General features: G+C 48.5%; 1 protein-coding gene and 1 pseudogene across 3 annotated transcripts in view; one reads left to right on the forward strand and one right to left on the reverse strand.

The window, feature by feature from the left end:
- The first annotated feature begins 6483 nt into the window (after positions 1–6483).
- Positions 6484–6602, forward strand: LOC121271839 (annotated as a pseudogene).
- A 1220-nt stretch (positions 6603–7822) lies between these two features.
- tcf20 (transcription factor 20) overlaps positions 7823–23540 on the reverse strand; it is a 121961-nt gene continuing 106243 nt past the window's right edge. For 2 of the 3 annotated variants that reach the window (XM_041177844.1, XM_041177843.1), the window contains exons 4-7: positions 14361–14454; positions 10672–10721; positions 8969–9056; positions 7825–8717 (exon numbers count right to left, since the gene is read on the reverse strand). In XM_041177844.1, coding sequence (XP_041033778.1) covers positions 9009–9056; positions 10672–10721; positions 14361–14454 — 192 coding nt within the window. In that variant the 3' untranslated portion in view covers positions 7825–8717; positions 8969–9008. Of the gene's footprint in view, positions 8718–8968; positions 9057–10671; positions 10722–14360; positions 14455–23540 lie in introns of all 3 variants that reach the window. The other variant, XR_005941747.1, reaches the window with a different exon arrangement.

The raw sequence follows: 23540 nt of genomic DNA on the forward strand, positions 1-23540 counted from the left end.
AGCACAGCAATTCTCAGCATTGGAAACTAATGTCAATTGATTTCAAACGTTTTAGCTCTCTCTCTCTTCGAACTCAGTTTTGTTTGAATGTTTGTGAACAACACCTTGCTTTAACAATGATGTCTTGAGTGTTACTGTGTACTCTTAACTGAGTAAATGTGCTCCTTCATAGGGTCGGTGTAGGGGGTCGTGGGTGATGATGGTGTAGGATTAGGTTCTCGCTGTGAACACACTCAGGCAGGGAACTGTTTGATGCTGACTAGAACCTTGTGGGTGTCCCAGTCCATCATTCGTTTTAATTCTGGGGTGTGGTGGGGTGGGGGGGGGGTGGTTGCTGCAGCTGGGAGGATCTGTTTAAAAGCATTGCTTTCTAACTCTGCTTTGGAACCACCTGGGTCTTTGTTTAACTCTGTAAAGGAAGATTCACGTGGCTTCTCCAGAGCTGCTTCAACCTTTCATGTGTTCCAAAGTTTCCTCCTTGTATAAGGTACTCTGTTGTGTGCCTCCTGTTCGCAGTGGAGCTGATTGAACCGATCAACCCCTTTTGTAACTCGCCAACCAGTTCCCTTGACTCCTTATACTTTTTTATTCAGCTGTATGTGCACCACAGACCAACTTATTTGCAGGCTTTTTCAACTCCATCATTCCTTTCTGAACTTTTTTAGAAAGCTTATCAAAAATGTTCTAGTAATCTCTTGCTCCAGGCTCGCTTGTTTTCTCAGTCAAACTCTCGCATTCGATCCCTAGCGTATGCCATTGTGACTCCTGGTTTCACTTAATAACTACACCGCACGTTTAACTACTATCTAGGAACGTTGCTTCTCAAATTCCAAACCAATGATACCTCGACTACTGTGGATTCCACTCCTGGCACCAATTGTAAGATTCCGGGATGTGGGGCCACGGACACCTAAGAGAGGCAGTCGACTATTTGTAAGTAATTTTAAAATAGTTTATTAAGAAGCAACAGTTTAGATATAATGCATTAACTAATCAGACAGAAAAAATTATCTGACCCGTGACATTTGAGAGGGGTTTACTGATCCCCGAGGACTGACTGATGGTTGGCACAGTGTGTGTGTTGATTTTAGTAGCTGGTGATAACAGCGTTCTGCTCTCTAATCGAAGTGTTGGGGAACTCTTCCCTCAGTATTCCTCCTCCTCCTTCTCCATCTGCCTGTCCAGCACTGCGGCCTCACTAGGACCTCACTATACTGCAAACTGGTCTGATAGCAGGCTCACCAGGTTACCAGCAGATCAGCCATGATGTTATTAAATGGCGGAGCAGTCTCAAGGGGACCAACGGCCTACTCCTGCTCCTTGTTCGTATGTCTGTATGCTCACCAGGACATGGCACCTATGACTGAGCACTTGCTATAAGTATCTTTTCCAGGGGCCTGGTAGCTTATCCAGTATCAATCGCTCATCCAAACCCTTCTGACCAATAGATACAGGTCTTGTACCCAAACTGTCAGGTGGTTACCAACTGCACACCCCCACCACCACCACCCCCCCCCCCACCCCCACTTCTGTCACCCTGCTCGAGGTCAACATTTTAGTCTGCATCACGCTAAGGGTCACATCCTGGCCCTTTCTAAACTCTTGCATAAAAAAGGCCCTGCACAAGGCGCCATCCTACCAGCTTAGGAATGTCAACATGGCAGCCTGAACTAAGTGACCTTGCTGTTTCCAAAGACAGTTCAAAGGTCATAATATTTAGAAATTCTTTTTCCAGAGAGGGAATCAATGCTATTTAGCAAATCCTACAAAGGTTCTATATTATGCAGAAAATATCAGCTTATTAAAGACCCCAATTTCTTACAACATCTCATAATGGATAAATAGAAGAAAGGGTCAATTAATATTGATTGAGGAGAATATTATGGTGCTGGAGAAAGAGGATGTCTTAGAGGGCTCACTTTTTGGTTAGAGCTATGGAACAAGAGGTACCATTATATTGCTGGGTGTATGCTGTAGGCCATTAACTAATGGGAAAGGTATAGAGGAGCAATTTTACAGGGGAAATTACAGAGAGGTGCAAAGCTATAGAGTGAGGTAATGGGGGAGTTTAGTTACCCTGATATTAATTGGGATAGGCATAGCGTAAAGGGCAGAAAGGGAGAAGAGTTTCTGAAGTGTGTTCAGGGGAATTTTCTGGATTAATATGTTTCCAGTCCAAAATGGAAAGAGATTTAGCTGAATTTGTTTCTGGGGAAATGAGGTGGGTCAAGTGGATCAAGTGCCAGTAGGGGAACATTTAGCAGTGATTGTAGTATCATAAAGTTCAATTTAGTCATTGAAAGGACAGGGAACAATCTAGAGTAGAAATATTGAATTGAGGAGGGCCATTTTCAGGGGAGTGAGGATGGATTAGGCTGAGTTAAAATGGAATCAAAGGTTGTCAGGCAAAACTATAACTGAACAATGAGCTGCCTTTAAATCGGGCTCAGGTACAGTAAGAAAGGGAAGGTTGGGGCAAACATAGCCAGAGCTCCCTGGATAATGAAAAGGATAGTCAAATGATGCAGAAGGGGGACAGATGTCAGATTGATCATTTGTACGAACCAGGTTGTGAATAGAAAATAGAGAGGGGAAGTGAAAAAAGAAATGAAGGAAGCAAAGAGACTGGCGATTGCATTAAAAATAAACCCCAAATAGGCAAAAAGATACTAAAAATGCAAACCATAATGAAAGAGGAGGAACTAAATGGGCTGGAAAAGAGATAAAGAGGGAGGTATTAGAAAGACTGGCTGCACTTAATGTTGGTAAGTCACCAGGACCGGATGGGATGCATCCAAGGAGACTGAGGGAAGGTGGAAACTGTGGAGACACTGGACTTAAACTTCCAATTGTCCTTAGATACACAGGTGGTGCCAGAAGACTGGAGAATTGTAATTGTTACACCCTTGTTCTAAAAAGGGTGCAAGGATAAACTCAGCAACGACAGGCTAGCCAGTTTAACCTCGGTGGTGGGAAAGATTTTTTAGGAACAATAATCCAGAACAAAATGAACAGTCACTTGGACAAGGGTGGATTAACTAAGAAAAGTCAGCATGGATTTTGGGGGTTAAGGGCAAATCGTGTTTAACTAACTTGCTGGAGTTTTTGATGAGGTTAACAGAGATGGTTGATGAGGGACATGCAGTTGATGTGGTGTACATGGACTTCCAAAAGGCATTTGTTATAGTGCTGCACAAGAGGCTTGGCAGCAAAGTTAGAGCTCACAGAATATAACAGTGACAGCATGGATTTGACTTTGGCTGAGTGACAGGAAACAAAGGGTAGTGCTGAATGGTTGTTTTTTCAGATTGAAGGAGGGTTTTTGTGGGCTTCCCCAGAGGTCAGTGCTAAAGACCCACTGTTTCTCTTGCTATATATTAACGGGAAAGACTTGGCTGGGCAGGACACAATTTCAAAATTTGTAGATGATACAAAACTTGGAAATATTGTAGACTGCAATGAAGATACTTCAATAGGATTTTGACAGACTGGTGGAATGAATGGACAACTGGTAAATTAAATTTAATGCAGAGAAATGTGAAATGATTCATTTTGATAGGGAGAATGCAATGGGGGAGGGGGGGGCAATATAAAATAAAAGGTGCAATTTCAAAGGGCATGTGCCGATTTGGCCTCAGCTGGAGTATTGTGTCTGTTTCTGGGCTCCACTCTTCAGGAAGAGGGATGTTGAAGGCTTTAGAGAGAATGCAGAAAAGGTTCATGAGAATGGTTCCAGGGATGAGGGACCTCAGTTGCGTGGATGGATTGGAGGAGCTGGAGCTGTTCTCCTTTGAGAAGAGGTCAAGAGGCGACTTGACAGATTTTTTCAAAATCTCAAGCAGTCTGGATAGAACAGACAGGGAGAAACTGTCCCTGTTGGTGGAGGGATCGAGAACCAGAGGACACCGGTTTAAGGTAATTGGTAAAAGAACCATGAGGGAAAATTTTTTAACGCCGTGAATGGTTAGGATCTGGAATGCACTGCCCGAGGATGTGTTGAAGGCAGGTTCAATCGTGGCTTTAGAAAGGAAAACAGCTAATTATCTGAAGAGATAAAATATGCAGGACTATGAGGAAAAGGCAGGGGAGCAGCACCAACGAAACTATTCCTTCAGCGTGAACATGGCCGGCTGAATGGTCTCCTATCCTGTAAGCAATTCTATAATTTCATAATCCTATAAATATTGAAGAGGATTCGATGAGGGCAATGTGGTGAATGAAGCATTGAATTTCCAACAGCATTTGATAAAGTGCATCAAGAACTTGACACTAAAATTAAAGGGTTAATGGGACAGTGGTATAGTGAGCCTTCTGAATCCACAAATACGACACCCACCGGTTTCTCTTTATCCACCGTTACAGCTTCAAAAAATTCGACAGACTTTTCAAAGAAGTGTTCAAAATCATGAAGAGGTTTGAACATCCAATGGTGTTTACCTATATTCCTGGAACGCCCCCCCCCCCGCACTCTTTATTGAACCAGGGTTGATTCCCCAGCTTGACGGTAATGGTAGAGTGGGAGATATGCTAGGCCATGAGATTACAACCACAATCTGTAACCTCATGGCCTGGCATATCACCCACTGGTTCAACGAAGAGTGCAGGAGGACATGCCAGGAGCAGCACCAGGCACACCTAAAAATGAGCTATCAACCTGGTGAAGCTACAACACAGGACTACTTGCGTGCCAAATAATGGAATCAGCGTGCAATAGATAGAACTAAGCGATCCCACAATTAATGGATCAGATCCAGGCTCTGCAATCCTGCCACATCCCATCATGAACGGTGGTGGACAATTAGACAACTCACTGGAGGATGAAGCTCCACAAATATCCCCATCCTCAATGATGGCAGAGTCCAGCACATGAGTGCAAAAGATAAGGCTGAAGCATTTGCAACAATCTTTGCTGGGAGCAGGGGGTGTAGAAATTGTGGCAAGGATAAAAATAGGTAGAAAGGAGGTGCTAGATGGATTTCATCTCTCAAAGTTAATGGATTGGATTTTCCAGTTGGGAGCAGGAACCGGGTTCAATTCCAGGTGCAAGTTCGTGTCTAGCTCCAGTGTGCCAAGGAACCGGATTTATTTGGGGTTGGGTATCTTAATGACCCTTGGGATGGGCCTGCTGACCAATTAGTGGCCAAGGGGATAGAAATGGAGGTGGGACATCGTCTGGCTGGCGTCTGTGCGCGCATGTATGTGGTGTGTGCGCGCGCATGTATGTGGTGTGTGCGCGCGCATGTATGTGGTGTGTGCACGCGCATGTATGTGGTGTGTGCACGCGCATGTATGTGGTGTGTGCGCGTGCACATGTGTGCGTGCATCTGTGGAAGTGGCACGTGTGTGGGGTCTTAAAAAGATCTGGGAAGAAACGGACCCAATAAATCAGCCGGCGGAAACAGGGTGTGCGTGGATCTCTGCGGGCTGCTGGAGTGAAAACAAAAGCTCTGATCTAAATCTTTCACTCCTCTCCTTGGGTATGGAAGTGGCTCTGAAGGATTGCAAAGCTCTCTTCCAAAAAGGGGAGTGGGATAAATCCAGCAAATTACAGGTGAATCAGCTCAATGTTGGTGGTGAGAAAGCATCAGAAAATCATTGTCAAGGACAAAACGAATTCTCACCTGGAGAAATAGGGTTGCAGCTTTGTTAAAGGAAAATTGTGCTTGATTAAGTTGACTAAGTTCTTTAATGACATTGCAGAGGGTCAATGAAGGTTGTGCAATGGATAATCTATATATGATCTTTCAAAAGACATTGATCAAGTACTACCATAACAGACTTATTTGGAAAACAGAAGCACATGGCTTTAAAGGGATGGTGGTAACTTGGCTAGTTATTTAGCTGAGGAATAGGAAGCAGAGAGTTGTGGTGAGTGGGTGTTTCTCAAACTGGACTGGTGTGCGCACTGGGGTTCTCAAGGGATCAATCCAAACAAATACAACCCAGCCAATTACCCAACCCCCATCAGTCAACTCTCGCTCATCAGCAAAGTGATGGAAGGGCTTGTCAACAATGCCATCAAACAGCTCTTACTCAGCAATAACCTGCTCACTGACAATCTGTTTGGTTTTCATCAGGGCCGCTCAGCTGCTGACCTCATTATAGCCTTGGTCCAAACACGGATAAAAAAGCTGAACTCAAGAGGCGAGGCATGACTGCTCTTGACATCAAGGCCGCATTTGACAGAGTGTGGCATTCAGGAGCCCAAGCAAAACTGGGGTCGATGGGAATCGGGGGGGAAAGCGGTGGGTGCACCTACACCACATGAGCTGCAGGGGCTCAAGAAGGTGGGTCACCACCATCTTCTCAAGGCAATTAGGAATGGGTAATAAAAATATTGGCTTAGCCAGCGATGCCCACATCCTGTGAAAGGATAAAAAATTAGGACAATTGTTTTTCCTGCCACATATAAAAGGACCTGGACTTGAGTATCAGGACTTGGGTACCGGGAGTACAGATTGCAAATACAACTACAGCTGGCAAGCATATGGGCATACTAGTCTGAAAACGCCCGATCTTGTCTGATCTCGGAAGCTAAGCAGGCTCAGGCCTGGTTAGTACTTGGATGGGAGACTGCCTGGGAATACCAGGTGCGGTAGGCTTAAGCTTGGCCTAAATAGCCAAGTGGTTATGGTACTGGGTTTATAACCCCAAGATCAAGAGTTCAAATCTCACAATGGCAAACTATGAAACGATGTAACTTCGATGGAAACAGGTTTGTACTCAAAAGAGTTACAGCTGGCAATGCAGTAAATAGTGAAAAGGATATTAACAAATTTCAGGACATCGACAGGCAGAGGGAATTGAATGCAGATAAATTGATGCATTTTGGGTGGAGCTACATGGATTGCAGAAGGGAAGGTCATGCCTTACCAGCCTTACATAATTCTTTGACGTTGTAGCAAGAGTAGACAAGGGTAGATGTAATATATTTGGATTTTCAAGGCCTTTGATAAAGTACCACAAAGACCAACAACAAATAGCAGAACAGACAGCAAACTGATAACAAAACAGTAGGGGCTAAAGATAGTATTCATTCATGGGATGTGGGCATCCCTGGCTAGGCCAGCATTCATTACCCATCCTTAATTGCCCTTGTTCATAGGGCAGTTCAGAGTCAACCATTGCTGTGGGTCTGGAATCACATGTCAGACCAGGTAAGGACAGCAGATTTCCTTCCCTAAAGGACATTAGTGAACCAGGTGAGTTTCTACAACAATCGACAATGGTTTCATGGTCATCATTTGACTTTTAATTCCAGATTTTTAATTGAATTCAAATTCCACCATTGCCTCCCCATGGCCTCATGAATCAGGAGTACAATTTCAAAATTTGTCAATGACACAACTGGGTGGGAATAAAGCTGCGGCAAAACCCCAGGAAGGTGTTCATGAACTCGCAGAATAGAGTAAACGGTAAGTCCATCCAAATGGGGTCTGGTGCACGAGAGAAGTCAAAAGGGATTTGGATCTTTCTGAAAGGAAACTGTTTGAGATCAAAACGAAAAAAAAAAATCAACAAATCAAACCTCGGCAAGGACCAAGAAATTATTCAGACGGCACCCCCGCACCGCCCCCTCCCCCCCCACCCCCGACATGACGAGAGGCTCCTGGCCCCCATGACACACTGTGCGAGTACAGCTCCCAGCCAAGTGTCTCTAACCTCAACAACCCAATGGCTCTGGAAACTGGTCCTCGTGCGTCAGGTGCTCACTGTGAAATCCTCAGTGTCCATCCAACCTCACCTCCTGGCCACAGTCCCAAAGAATGGCCAAGAAGTGAATAAAACCCGCAGCAGCCTCCATTACTGTTGTAAACAATTTAATAACTATATATAATATAATATATATATCGAATAAAACACCCAAAATAACACTGAACAACGGGCCACACTGTCACCATCAGAATGTCCCGTGTGTGTCTAGATCAGGCTTTGATCAGCCAAAGGGAGCAGGGGACAGAGAAACAGGGAAAAAAAAAAAAGTATTTGAAAATCAAAACTCACCGATATATTTAAAAATAAAATATATAATCTAGGCCACCCACCCTCTCAAACTGAAGTCATTTACATCAGGGAGGTTGAGTCCAGGGCAGTCTCGGGTATGGGATGTAGTTCTAGGGCTGTAATGTGGTTAAGGAGTGGGGGGGAGGTGGGGGCAGCTTGAGCTGAGTCTCCCTGATGCCCCCCCCCCCACCCCCACCCCCACTGCTGTCACCCAGGCTGGGTGGGTACTTATTGTTTGGCCGATGCCCCACTTTGGGGTTCGGAGGGGGCCATTCGGGGTTCGGTTGGGGAGGGGGGTGGGGGAGGGGTTGGGCCTCCTCCCTCTTGGGGAGAGGTAGGTGAAGGGGGCCTCCCCCCTCCCTCGGGGGAAGAGGATGGGAGGGGTTTCTCTCCCCCACCCCCCCACCACCCTCGGGGGAGGTGGGGCTGTCGCAGTTCGGGAGGGGTGGGCCCCTCCCTCAGAGTTCAGGGAGGGGGCCTCCCTCAGGGTTTGGGGGCCACATCGGGGGTTTTCTTTTGGGGTGGGGGGGGGGGAAGGATGGGAAGGGGGCCCTCGAGGTTCAGGGTACTCTTGCTCCAAGTCTGTTGCCGACGATTCTGCGTGGTTGCGGTTAACAGCGAGCGTGTCATGGTCGGCAGACACACCCCTGGAGTCACCGTGTTCTGGTCGCGTATAATCATGTCCGATTCACCATCTCCGTCAACAGGAGGACCTGCAGGAAACAAGAGGGGGAGAAAAAGAAGCGTTAGCGGGGAGTCTGGACGCACACTCTGTACCATCCAACTCAACCCCCACCCCCAGCCCTCCAATTCCACCCCACCTTCCCCCACCCCCGGCACATTTCTCACACTCAACTGAACTCCTAACCCTGGCCCGCTATGCACTGCACCCCCACCCCCTCAAACAACCATATACCGTACAACACCACCCCCACACTCCCCAGGCTCCGCCAGGTCTGCTCACCTGTTTGTGTTTTGTCCAAAGGGAATGGAGATGCCACTGTTCAGCCTCGCTCTGACTGCTCTGTACTGTTAGATTTTGCAGCTCTGTGCTGGAGAGAGAGAGAGAGAGAGAGAGAGAGAAAAGCCGGCATTTTTAATTCACTCCTTTCTTTCCAACACATCTTCGTTAACCTGTCCTGCCACCTCCAAAGCACTTACTAACTGGGATCGCAGACTTTGCAAAAGCTAGGAAACCACGATTTATTCATTTGCGAATGTCATTGGCTAGGCAGCAACATTTATTGCCCTGTTTCTAATTACCCTTCAGAAGGTTGTGCTGAGCCACCTTTATGAAGGCAGCTCAGTGGCTTGCCTTCAGTGGGGGAGACGGTGGAATGGGAGTAATGTCACTGGACTGGTAATCCAGAGGCCGAGGCTAATGCTCCGGGGACCCGGGTTCAAATCCCACCGCGGCAGCTGGTGGAATTTAAATTCAATTCTCAGTAATGGTGACCATGAAACTATCACCTATTGTCATAAAAACCCATCTGGCTCATCCTTACCCACATGTGACTACAGACCCACAGCAATGTGGTTGATTCTGAACTGCCCTCCGAAAAGATCTAGCAAGACACCCAGTTCAAGGGCAATTAGGGATGGGCAACAAACACTGGCCTTGCCAGTGACACCCGCATCCCATGAAAGGAGAATCACAGAATCACACCGTGCAGAAGAGGCCCTTCGGCCCATCAAGTCTGCACCGACACGTGTCCTAATCCGACCCAATCCCATTTCCCAGCACTTGGCCCATAGCCTTGAATGTTATGACGTGCCAAGTGCTCATCCGGGTACTTTTTAAAGGATGTGAGGCAACCCGCCTCCACCACCCTCCCAGGCAGCGCATTCCAGACCGTCACCACCCTCTGGGTAAAAAAGTTTTTCCTCACATCCCCCCCTAAACCTCCTGCCCCTCACCTTGAATTTATATCCCCTTGTGACTGACCCTTCAACTAAGGGGAACAGCTGCTCCCTATCCACCCTGTCCATGCCCCTCATAATCTTGTACACCTCGATCAGATCGCCCCTCAGTCTTCTCAGCTCCAACGAAAACAACCCAAGTCTATGCAACCTCTCTTCATAACTTAAACGTTTCATCCCAGGCAACATCCTGGTGAATCTCCTCTGCAGTTAACGTTTCAAATCCATATGAGTCTTCTTCACAGTTCTGAAGAGTCATACGGACTTGAAACGTTAACTCTGTCTTTCTCTCCACAGATGCTGTCAGTTTTTCCAGCATTTTTGTTTTTGTTCCGTGTTGTACCTGTCCTGGGAGTGTTTGATGGGGACAGTATAGAGGGAGCTTTACTCTGTATCTAACTCCATGCTGTACCTGTCCTGGGAGTGTTTGATGGGGACAGTGTAGAGGGAGCTTTACTCTGTATCTAACTCCGTGCTGTACCTGTCCTGGGAGTGTTTGATAGGGACTGTGTAGAGGGAGCTTTACTCTGTATCTAACCACATGCTGTACCTGTCCTGGGAGTGTTTGATGGAGACAGTGTAGAGGGAGCTTTACTCTGTATCTAACCCCATGCTGTACCTGTCTTGGGAGTATTTGATGGGGGCATTGGGTACCTCAGGGGACAGTGCTCCATTCTCCAGCTCTGAAATTCCCCCATGGCAAAAGGATATCATTTACAATAATCCTGATGAAGCAGGTTTCCTCACCTTGTGTTTGGGACATTTCATGGAGAAATTCTCTTCATTCAGAAAGCAATCTGTGAAGAAAGACAATAAATCTCAACATTAGCAGCACAGTCAGTGAACCCAGTGCTACACTGGGCAATGTGGGGGCTGGCATAAAGTTAAAATGGGCAGAGAGCTGATGTAGAGTTAGTGCTTAGATTGCTTTTTTGTCTTATTAAACCGTGTTGCTGGACATCCAGATCCCAGATCCCACTGCTCTCCTGGCCCATTTAGACACTTACTTCCCAAGGAATGACTGGCCTCGTTATTCTTCCTACTAAAAGTCATCATCTCATATTTATCTACATTGAAGTTCATTTGCCAATCACACACCCATTCTGCAAGTTTATGCATGTCTTCCTGTATTTTTGTCCACAGTCTTCTCCAATACTAACTATTCCCTCAGTTTGGTGTCATGTGCAAAGTTTGTAATTATACTTCTGATTCCAGAGTCCAAATTGTTTCTGCAGATGGTGAACATCAGTGCTTCCAGCATTAATCCTTGGGGGAATACCACTCCCCATTATTGGCCAATCCTTTAAACCCTTCTCAGTGTTCTGTGCAGCCAGCTTGCTATGCAGTCTGCCACTTGTCCCCTGACTCCACGTCTTCTGATCTTGGTCACAAGTTTACTATTTGGTCTCTTATTGAAAATCCAAATATACTACGTCTACTACAATACCCTTGTCGACCCTTTCTGATACTTCTTCAAAGAATTCAAAAGGTTGGTCAAGCATGACATGCCCTTTTGAAATCTGTGCTGATGACTCTTTAGGATATTTTCAGTTGCTAGAGGTTTCCTACTGCATTTTTGAGTAAAGATTCCATCATATTTTCTACCAGTGTTACTAAGTGACCTTTCGTTCCCTGGGCTCGTTCCTTCTCCCTTCTTAAATACAGGAATCACGTTAGCTACCCATGAGCTCTCAATACTATTCTCTTTTCTAGTGAATTTTATGTATATTATATATAATATATGTAATTGCACCCCTGTGTTTAGCATTTTGTACGCTCCCAAGTTTGATTAGTTTATCAATTATATCTCCCCCTTTTTAAAAAAACTCTGAAATGCCTTTATATCCTTTTTCCTTTTTCTAATGTTATTTTTATCGTACCAGTCTCCCTGGGAGATACTGAAACAATGCAATTATTCTATATTTGTGCCATTTTGCTATTATTACTCGTGAAGTTTTTTTTGTGTTTTTCCCCTCGCGGACGCATCCTTATCCTGACGTTCCTTTTGTCATAAGTGTCTGCAGAACGCTTAACAATTTTTCTATTCCTCAATAATTTAATTTTGTAGTCTCACTTTGCCTAATTGTTTTCTACAATTTTGTTCTTGTTTCTTTCTTCACCAACGGTAGGATAAAAAAAAGGGATAAGGATGGAACTAGGGAAAGTCATTATTGACTAGTTTGTTCCTGCTTTTTCGTGAAGTATACTTCTCCTGAACTCCTACTGATCAGCGTTTGAAATGTGTTCCATTGCTTTGTCAGTAACATTTTTCCCAGGTTTCCCCCCCAAACCATTCTAAAATCAGCCTTTTTTTTTAAACCCCCAATTTATTTACGTTTATCTTTGTCTTACTTATGCTTTCAGTCCTTTTTTAAAGCTGGATCGCTATTCCCTAGATGCTCCCCTGAACTCACTTGTCTTAACTGCTCGGATTCATTTCCCATTACTAGATGTAGTACTCCCTCTCATTTTTTTTTTTTTACATACTCTATCCCATCTACTTCCAGTTTAGTCTGAGGAGGTTAAAATCTCCCGTGACTTCTATGTCATAAGAACAAAAGAAACATAAGAAATAAGGGTAGATGGAGCCTGCTCCACCATTCATTGAGGTCATTGGCTGATCTTCTACTTCAACACCATTTTCCTGGACTATCCCCCTATCCCTCGGTTCTTTTAGTATCTAGAAATTTATCGATCTCAGTCTTGAACATACTAAATAACTGAACCTCCTCAGACCTCTGGGGTAGGGAATTCCAAAGATTCACCATCCTCTGAGTGAAGAAATTCCTCCTCATTTCACATATTTGATTCCATATCTCTTCCTCCGTCTCCTTTCAGTTATTAATTGGTTTGCATTGTACACCATTAGTGTGACTGGTAGTTTTTATTTCAATCCATGCAGGTTTTGTTTTGAACCTTCTGGTTGCTATGCCCCTTTTTTCTATGGTTACTATGGCTTTTCTACGGTTACTATGGCTTTTCCACGGTTACTATGGCTTTTCTACGGTTACTATGGCTTTTCTAATTATCACAGCTATGACTCCCCCATCCTTCCCTCTCCGTTCTGATTATGTTATAATCTGCAGCATCCAGTCCTGTTCATTTGCAGCCAGATTTCAGCGATTTATACAACACCTAGTTCCTCGCAACTTCTGGCGCCTCCAGTTCCCTGTTTTATGTCGAATGCTACATAAGTAGCTGTACAGGCAATTTAAGACACCTTTATTATCCCTTTGACTTTTTTTAAATAGTCCTTCTGTATTTCTGCTTTATTCTCTGATTGTGTGTGTTATTTTTGTTCGCTATCTTGTTCGCTTTAATCTCAATTTCTAATTCTGTTCTGATATTCGTTTGGTAAGACAGAACTTGAGTGTTGCTGAAAAAGAAGAGATTTTGTGTCGGTGCTTTTTGCCTTGCACTCATCAGGATAGATGCAAGAATACTAATGTTCAAGCAAGCGACAGCTTTATACTGTATGAGAAGATAGAGAGAGTGCTGAATGGTTGGCAAGTGGACTCTAGACAGAAACAGCATGTACACACATTGTGCCTGTTTCAGCTAAACAAAATAAGTGACAACCACTCGCTGGCTCATTTCTCAGGGCAATGCCTTGACCAGAGTCAAGCTGCCTGGTTTAAAATTTCAAAGAACATTTGGCAGTTAACTGTCAGTCACCATTAACTGGTGCATTCTCCATAGCAGCACCGCTACAAATTATGTCCACTTGCCAACCATTCAGCACTCTCTTCTCATACAGTATAAAATTGTTGCTTCCCCTGACATTGGTATTCTGGCGATTATCCTGATGAGCACAAGATGAAAAGCGTCGATAAAATGTCTTTTTTCAGCAACAATTCTATTCTCTTCAGACTTCGTTCCCTACTTATCTTTCGGCTACAGCACCTGGTTCAAGTGGAGCTGGTACCAGTGGTGCAGGAGGATGGGGCCCTTACAAGGTTATGGACAAAACGGAGGAGGAGTGTGGGCCACGTATGACTGTTCAAAGAGCCAGCACAGACAGGATGAGTCGAATGGCCTCCTTCTGTGCTGGAAGGTTCCCTGATTCTATGATCTGTGGAATCTGTGTGAATTGTGCTGAAGGGTCATTTGTGTGAGCGTACTGAGGTTGAGGCTTACTGTATGGCAAGTCCTGTACAGGGCTCGGAGTGCTGAAAGGGAAAGCCTTGTGTCTCGTCGGCTGGAGACTTCTTATGTGATACCTCCCCTCCCCACCCCCGCAGAGTCTCAGGGTGGCACCTGCATCAGCGGCACACTGGTGGCATCGAAACCCCCAGAGCGGGCAAGGGGTACAGGGCTCCAAGTCAGAGTCCTGCCTCTTCTGGGAGACCAGCCATCACCTTTACCGCCCCATGCAGCCAGCACCTCCCACCCTCCCCCGACCCACAGAGGCCTGCCCAACCCTGACCCAGAGTTACCTGCTTCCATGGCACAGATGTAGTGATAATTTAGTGGGCATCCTTTGCAGTAGCAGCCCAGAGTAGCTCCAGGCTCCTGGCAGTGTGAGCATTTCTGGGGAACACAAGAGGACAATGTGAGATTGGCGGCGAGGTACACACACACACACCGCGTGGTCTGAACCAGCCACATGCCAGCCAGCCACGTGGCTGCAGCGGCCCTTTGAAGACCAGGCACTGCTGACAGACCTACCCCTTGGGCCAGACTCCAACCTTCACGTGGCTGGGAGTGGGACCAGGCTGGGGGTCGCCAACTGTGATTAAATATATTCCTGGAGGTTTCATCACACGAATTGCCCCCAAAACTTCAACCATTAGCCGGCCAACACATCCATCCTAGTGACGAACTGCTTCGCTCCGCCAATTGGAAAGCAAAAAGACTCATTACCCAATTGGATGATACTCAGCTGGCAGCCAAACAGCTGCTTTATTCCCATTTTCAATATTTCTCTATCTGGGAAAGAGGAAGTTTCAGAGGAAGTGGCAGAATTTAAAAAAAAACTATCAATTTTTATAATGTCCGGATGATTTTTCTCCAGGGTTCCACACAGCAGCATCCTGGAGATTGATCTTCAATTCCTGGAGACTCCAGACCAATCCTGGAGGGTTGGCAACACTGGACCCAGCTGCTTCGCCAGGGTCATTCTGTGGCACAGTCTCTAGCAGTAACCAGTGCTGGTTGGGGAGTTTGTGGGGTGGCGTTGAGTAGGGAAAACTGACAGGTTTAGCTGCGCAATCGGCATTGTGTTTTGGGCCACGACACTGGGAGAGGGGAAGGTCTCCTGTGTCTGACCCTCAGTCACAGTCTGGCAGTTTTACTCCCAGGAGTGACTGTGTTGGGGGGTGGGGTACATCCAACAACAGGACCTGGGCGGGGGTGGGGGCGGAGCAGGGGGGGAGAGAGAGAGAGAGAGAGAGAGAGAGAGGAGGAGCGGCCAATGAGAGAGCAGCGAGTGAGCAGTCAGGCGGGGGGGGGGGGGTGGATGGGAGGGAGTCAGAACGGAAGGGAGAGAGGGACGAAACGGCTGGGAGGTGGGGTGGGGGGGTGTGGAAAAAGAGGGTGGGTGGGAAGAAGAAAGGGGGGGTGTAGGGGTTGGGAGGGAGACATGGGTGGTGGGGAGCTGGGGTGGAGGGGGTAGTGGGAGTAGGAGCGAGATGGGGCAGGGGTATGGATGGGAGGTGTAGGGATACAGGCAGGGTGGGGGGGTGGTGAGGGACTGAGGGAGGCATGTGGGGGTGCAGGGTGGGTGTTGGAGGAGGTGGCGGGCGAGAAGGGAATCAGGGCTGTGGAACTGGGTGGGGGGGGGTGGCGGTGGGTGAGGGGTGATTGAGGGGGGGTGGGGGAAGGTGAGCAGAAAGTGAGACAAAAATAAAGCATAAAATGCAGTTTAAAAACGTTAAAAAGATACAGAAAAAAAACCGGAAAGGTCCAGGAATCTAATGTTTGACGTATATCGCTAGATTTAACAGAATTCCACATGAAGAACAGAAAGGGCTCGAAATGAATCTTCCCCTCACCCTCCATACATCAGGATTCCAATTGTCTCGGTTTTATCACAGGTTCAACACAGTAAGAGTGAAACCACAACAAATTCACAAAGAATGGTAGGTACAGACAGCGCCAACTGAACATGTAGGTTAGGCTAATGCCACCAGGGTTAAGCACAGAATCAGGCAGCAGGCAAGCTCCTGGGTGACGGGAATTGGGGACAGAAGTTCAAGCCACTCTCCCTCAATTAACCCAGCAAGAGTCCCGAGCTCCGAGCTGCGTGACTCGGGGAAGCTTTCCGTGCTGATGTTGCTGTCTACTTTCCACTGGTTCAATTCCAACCATCTCCCAGTGCGAACTTGGGGGACCCGAAGCCTGAGCCAGGTTCCCTCAACATGGTTATTCGGCTTGGGCCCTAAATCCACACGAGGCAAAGGCCAAATCAGGCAGCTAGAAACTGGACAAAAATAACTGTATAACACAGGGGTAAAATACAGAGTGGAGTGGGGGAGGGGGTTACAGGTCTGTCCCAGTATAATACTGGGGTACAGTACTGGTGGGGAGGGGTCTGTCAGTGTATAACACTGGGGTACAGTACTGGTGGGGACCGGTCTGTCACTGTATAACACTGGGGTACAGTACTGGTGGGGACCGGTCTGTCACTGTATAACACTGGGGTAGAGTACTGGTGGGGACCGGTCTGTCACTGTATAACACAGGGGTACAGTACTGGTGGGGAGGGGACTGCCCCTGTATAAAAGTGGGGTACAGTACTGGTGGGGAGGGGTCTGCCCCTGTATAACACTGGGGTACAGTACTGGTGGGGAGGGGGTCTGCCCCTGTATAACAATGGGGTACAGTACTGGTGGGGACAGGTCTGTCCCAGTATAAAACTGGGGTACAGTACTGGTGGGGACAGGACTGTCCCTGTATAACACTGGGGCACAGTACTGGTGGGGAAGGGTCTGCCCCTGTAAAACACTGGGGTACAGTACAGGTGGGGAAGGGTCAGCCCATGTGTAACACTGGGGTACAGTACTGGTGGGGATGGGACTGCCCCTGTATAATAGTGTGGTACAGTACTGGTGGGGAGGGGTCTGCCCCTGTATAACACTGGAGTACAGTACTGGTGGGGAGGGGTCTGCCCCTGTATAACAATGGGGTACAGTATTGGTGGGGAGGGGTCTGCCCCTGTATAACACTGGGGTACAGTACTGGTGGGTACAGGTCTGTCACTGTATAACACTGGGGTACAGCACTGGTGGGGACAGTCTGTCACTGTATAACACGGGGGTACAGTACTGGTGTGGACAGTCTGTCACTGGAAAACACTGGGGTACAGTGGTCGTGGGGACGGGTCTGTCAGTGAATAACACTGGGGTACAGTACTGGTGGGGACGGGTCTGTCACTGTATAACACTGGGGTACAGTACTGGTGGGGACAGGTCTGTCATTGTATAACACTGGGGTACAGAACTCGTGCGGACAGGTCTGTCCCTGCATAACACTGGGCTACAGTACTGGTGGGGACGGGTCGGCCCCTGCGGAACACTGGGGTACAGAACTGGTGGGGACGGGTCTGCCCCTGTATAACACTGGGGTACAGTACTGGTGGGGACAGGTTTGTCACTGTATAACATTGTGGTACAGTACTGGTGGGGCTGGGTCTGTCACTGTATAACACTGGGAAACAGTACTGGTGGGGACGGGTCTGTCCCTCTATAACACTGGGGCACAGTACTGGTAGGACAGGTCTCTCACTGTATAACACTGGGGTACAGTACTGGTGGGGCCAGGTCTCTCACTGTATAACACTGTGGTACAGTACTGGTGGGGACGGGTCTCTCCCTGTAAAACACTGGGGTACAGTACTGGTGGGGACAGGTCTGTCCCTGTGTAACAATGGGGTACAGTATTGGTGAGGATTGGTTTGTCCCTGCGTAACACTGGGGTACAGTACTGGTGGGGATGGGTCTGTCACTGTATAACACTGGGGTACAGCACTGGTGGGGACAGGTCTGTCACTGTATAACACTGGGGTAAAGTACTGCTGGGGATGGGTCTGTTACTGTATAACACGGGGTTACAGTACTGGTGGGGAAAGGTCTCTCACTGTATAACACTGGGGTACAGTATTGGTGGGGACGGGTCTGTCACTGTATAACACTGGGGTACAGTAATGGTGGGGACAAGTCTGTCCCTGTATAACACTGGGGGTACAGTACTGGTGGGACATCTCTGTCCCTGCATAACACTGGGGTACATTACTGGTGAAGATTGGTCTGTCCCTGTATAAAACTGGGGTACAGCACAGGTGGGGACGGGTCTGTCCCTGTATAACACTGGGGTACAGCAGTGGTGGGGACGGGTCTGTCCCTGTATAACACTGGGGTACAGTGGTTGTGGGGACAGGTCTGTCACTGTATAACACGGGTACAGTACTGGTGGGGACGGGACTGTCCCTGTATAACACTGGGGTACAGTACTGGTGGGGAGGGGTCTGCCCCTGTATAACAATGGGGTACAGTACTGGTGGGGACAGGTCTGTCCCAGTATAAAACTGGGGTACAGTACTGGTGGGGACAGGACTGTCCCTGTATAACACTGGGGCACAGTACTGGTGGGGAAGGGTCTGCCCCTGTAAAACACTGGGGTACAGTACAGGTGGGGAAGGGTCAGCCCATGTGTAACACTGGGGTACAGTACTGGTGGGGATGGGACTGCCCCTGTATAATAGTGTGGTACAGTACTGGTGGGGAGGGGTCTGCCCCTGTATAACACTGGAGTACAGTACTGGTGGGGAGGGGTCTGCCCCTGTATAACAATGGGGTACAGTATTGGTGGGGAGGGGTCTGCCCCTGTATAACACTGGGGTACAGTACTGGTGGGTACAGGTCTGTCACTGTATAACACTGGGGTACAGCACTGGTGGGGACAGTCTGTCACTGTATAACACGGGGGTACAGTACTGGTGTGGACAGTCTGTCACTGGAAAACACTGGGGTACAGTGGTCGTGGGGACGGGTCTGTCAGTGAATAACACTGGGGTACAGTACTGGTGGGGACGGGTCTGTCACTGTATAACACTGGGGTACAGTACTGGTGGGGACAGGTCTGTCATTGTATAACACTGGGGTACAGAACTCGTGCGGACAGGTCTGTCCCTGCATAACACTGGGCTACAGTACTGGTGGGGACGGGTCGGCCCCTGCGGAACACTGGGGTACAGAACTGGTGGGGACGGGTCTGCACCTGTATAACACTGGGGTACAGTACTGGTGGGGACAGGTTTGTCACTGTATAACATTGTGGTACAGTACTGGTGGGGCTGGGTCTGTCACTGTATAACACTGGGAAACAGTACTGGTGGGGACGGGTCTGTCCCTCTATAACACTGGGGCACAGTACTGGTAGGACAGGTCTCTCACTGTATAACACTGGGGTACAGTACTGGTGGGGCCAGGTCTCTCACTGTATAACACTGTGGTACAGTACTGGAGGGGATGGGTCTGTCACTGTATAACACTGGGGTACAGTACTGGTGGGGACAGGTCCGTCCCTGTGTAACAATGGGGTACAGTACTGGTGAGGATTGGTCTGTCCCTGCATAACACTGGGGCACAGTACTGGTGGGGATGGGTCTGTCACTGTATAACACTGGGGTACAGCACTGGTGGGGACAGGTCTGTCACTGTATAACACTGGGGTAAAGTACTGCTGGGGATGGGTCTGTTACTGTATAACACGGGGTTACAGTACTGGTGGGGAAAGGTCTCTCACTGTATAACACTGGGGTACAGTATTGGTGGGGACGGGTCTGTCACTGTATAACACTGGGGTACAGTAATGGTGGGGACAAGTCTGTCCCTGTATAACACTGGGGGTACAGTACTGGTGGGACATCTCTGTCCCTGCATAACACTGGGGTACATTACTGGTGAAGATTGGTCTGTCCCTGTATAAAACTGGGGTACAGCACAGGTGGGGACGGGTCTGTCCCTGTATAACACTGGGGTACAGCAGTGGTGGGGACGGGTCTGTCCCTGTATAACACTGGGGTACAGTGGTTGTGGGGACAGGTCTGTCACTGTATAACACGGGTACAGTACTGGTGGGGACGGGACTGTCCCTGTATAACACTGGGGTACAGTACTGGTGGGGACGGGTCTGTCCCTGTATAACATTGGGGTACAGTACTGATAGGACAGGTCTGTCCCTGTATAACACTGGGAAACAGTACTGGTGGGACCAGGTCCGCCACTGTATAACACTGTGGTACAGTACTGGTGGGGACAGGTCTGTCCCTGTAAAACAATAGGGTACAATACTGGTGGGAAAGGGTCTGTCACTGTATAACACTGGGGTACAGTGCTGGTGGGGACGGGTCTGTCACCGTATAACACTGGGGTACAGTACTGGAGGGGACAGGTCTGTCACTGTACAACACGGGTACAGTACTTGTGGGGACGAGTCTGTCACTGTATAATACTGGGGTACAGTACTGGTGGGAAGGGGTCTGTCACCGTATAACACTGGGGTACAGTACAGGTGTGGACGGGTCTGTCACTGTATAACACTAGGGTACAGTACTGGTGGGGACGGGTCTGTCACTATCACACTGGGGTGCAGTACTGGTGGGGACAGATCTGTCATTTTATAAAACTGGGGTACAGTGGTTGTGGGGACGGGTCTGTCAGTGAATAACACTGGTGTACAGTACTGGGGGGGACGGGTCTGCCCCTGTATAACACTGGGGTACAGTACTGGTAGGACAGGTCTGTCCCTGTATAACACTGGGTACAGTACTGGTGGGGATGGGTCTGTCACTGTATAACACTGGGATACAGTACTGGTGGGGACGGGTCTGTCCCTCTATAACACTGGGGCACAGTACTGGTAGGACAGGTCTCTCACTGTATAACACTGGGGTACAGTACTGGTGGGGACGGGTCTGTCCCTGTATAACACTGGGGTACAGTACTGGTGAGGATTGGTCTGACCCTGAATAATACTGGGGTACAGTACTGGTGGGGACGGGTCTGTCACTGTGTAACACTGGGGTAGAGTAGTGGTGGGGAGGAATCTGTCGCTGTATAACACTGGGGTACAATACTGGTGGGGAGGTGTCTGTGACAGTATAACACTGCGGTACAGCATTGGTGGGGACGGTTCTGTCCCTGTATAACACTGGGGTACAGTACAGGTGGAGAGGGGTCTGTCCCTGTATAACACTGGGGTACAGTACAGGTGGGGACGGGTCAGTCCATGTGTAACACTGGGGTACAGAACTGCTGGGGACGGGTCTGTCCATGTATAACACTGGGGTACAGTACTGGTGGGTAAGGTTCTGTCCCTGTATAACACTGCGGTACAGTACTGGTGTGGTCGGGCTTGTCCCAGTATAACACTGGGGAAAAGTACTGGTGTGGACGGGCTTGTCGCTGTATAACACTGGGGTACAGTACTGGTGTGGATGGGCTTGTCCCAGTATAACACTGGGCAACAGTACTGGTGGGGACGGGTCTTTCAGTGTACAACACTGGGGTACAACACTGGTGGGGACAGGTCTGTCACTGTATAACACTGGAGTACAGTGCTGGTGTGGACGAGTCTGTCACTGTATAACACTGGGGTACAGTACTGGTGTGGACGAGTCTGTCACTGTACAACACTGGGGTACAACACTGGTGGGGACAGGTCTGTCACTGTATAACACAGGGGTAAAGTACTGGTGGGGACAGGTCTGTCAATGTCTAACACTGGGGTACAGTACTGGTGTGGACGAGTCTGTCACTGTATAACACTGGGGTACAGTACTGGTGTGGACGGGTATGTCACTGTATAACACTGGGGTACAGTACTGGTGTGGACGAGTCTGTCACTGTATAACACTGGGGTACAGTACTGGTGTGGACGGATCTGTCACTGTATAACACAGCGGTACAGTACTGGTGTGGTCGGGCTTGTCCCAGTATAACACTGGGGAAAAGTACTGGTGTGGAAGGGCTTGTCGCTGTATAACACTGGGGTACAGTACTGGTGTGGATGGGCTTGTCCCTGTATAACACTGGGCAACAGTACTGGTGGGGACGGGTCTTTCAGTGTACAACACTGGGGTACAACACTGTGGGGACAGGTCTGTCACTGTATAACACTGGGATACAGTACTGGAGGGGACGGGTCTGTCCCTCGAGAACACTGGGGTACATTACTGGTAGGACAGGTCTCTCACTGTATAACACTAGGGTACAGTACTGGTGGGGCCAGGTCTGTCCCTGTATAACACTGGGGTACAGTACTGGTGGGGCCAGGTCTGTCACTGTATAACACTGCGGTACAGTACTGTTGAGGATGGGTCTGTCACTGTATCACACTGGGATACAGTACTGGTGGGGACAGGTCAGTCCCTGTATAACAATGGGGTACAGTACTGGTGGGGACAAGTCTGTCCCTGTATAAGACTGTGGTACAGAACTGGTGGGGAAAGGTCTGTCACTGTATAACACTGGGGTACAGCACTGGTGGGGACAGATCTGTCACTGTATAACACTGGGGTAAAGTACTGCTGGGGATGGGTCTGTGACTGTATAACACGGGGGTACAGTACTGGTGGGGAAAGGTCTCTCACTGTATAACACTAGGGTACAGTATTGGTGGGGACGGGTCTGTCACTGTATAACACTGGGCTAAAGTACTGCTGGGGATGGGTCTGTAACTGTATAACACGGGGGTACAGTACTGGTGGGGAAAGGTCTCTCACTGTATAACATTAGGGTACAGTATTGGTGGGGACGGGTCTGTCACTGTATAACACTGGGGTACAGTAATGGTGGGGACAGGTCTGTCCCTGTATAACACTGGGGGTACAGTACTGGTGGGGACAGCTCTGCCCCTGCATAACACTGGGGTACAGTACTGGTAGGGATGTGTCTGTCCCTGTATAACACTGGGGTACAGTACTGGTGAAGATTGGTCTGTCCCTGTATAAAACTGGGGTACAGCACAGGTGGGGACGGGTCTGTCCCTGTATCACACTGGGGTACAGTACTGGTGGGGACAGGTCTGTCCCTCTATAACAATGGGGTACAATACAGGTGGGAAACGGTCTGTCACCGTATAACACTGGGGTACAGTACTGGAGGGGACAGGTCTGTCACTGTATAACACTGGGGTACAGTACTGGTGCGGAAGGGTCGGTCTCTGTACAACACTGGGGTACAGTACTGGTGGGGGCGAGTCTGTCACTGTATAACACTGGGGTACAGTACTGGTGGGAAGGGGTCTGAAACCGTATAAAACTGGGGTACAGTACAGGTGTGGACGGGTCTGTCACTGTATAACACGAGGGTACAGTACTGGTGGGGACGGGTCTGTCACTGTATCACACTGGGGTACAGTACTGGTGGGGACAGGTCTGTCATTGTATAACACTGGGGCACAGAACTGGTGCGACAGGTCTGTCACTGCATAACACTGGGGTACAGCACTGGTGGGGACGGTCTGTCACTGTATAACACTGGGGTACAGAGGTTGTGGGGACGGGTCTGTCAGTGAATAACACTGGGGTACAGTACTGGTGGGCAAAGGTCTGTCACTGTATAACACTGCGCAACAGTACTGGTGGGGACAGGTCTGTCATTGTATAACACTGG

Source organism: Carcharodon carcharias, chromosome 31 (assembly GCF_017639515.1).
Source record: "Carcharodon carcharias isolate sCarCar2 chromosome 31, sCarCar2.pri, whole genome shotgun sequence".
NCBI lineage: Eukaryota > Metazoa > Chordata > Chondrichthyes > Lamniformes > Lamnidae > Carcharodon > Carcharodon carcharias.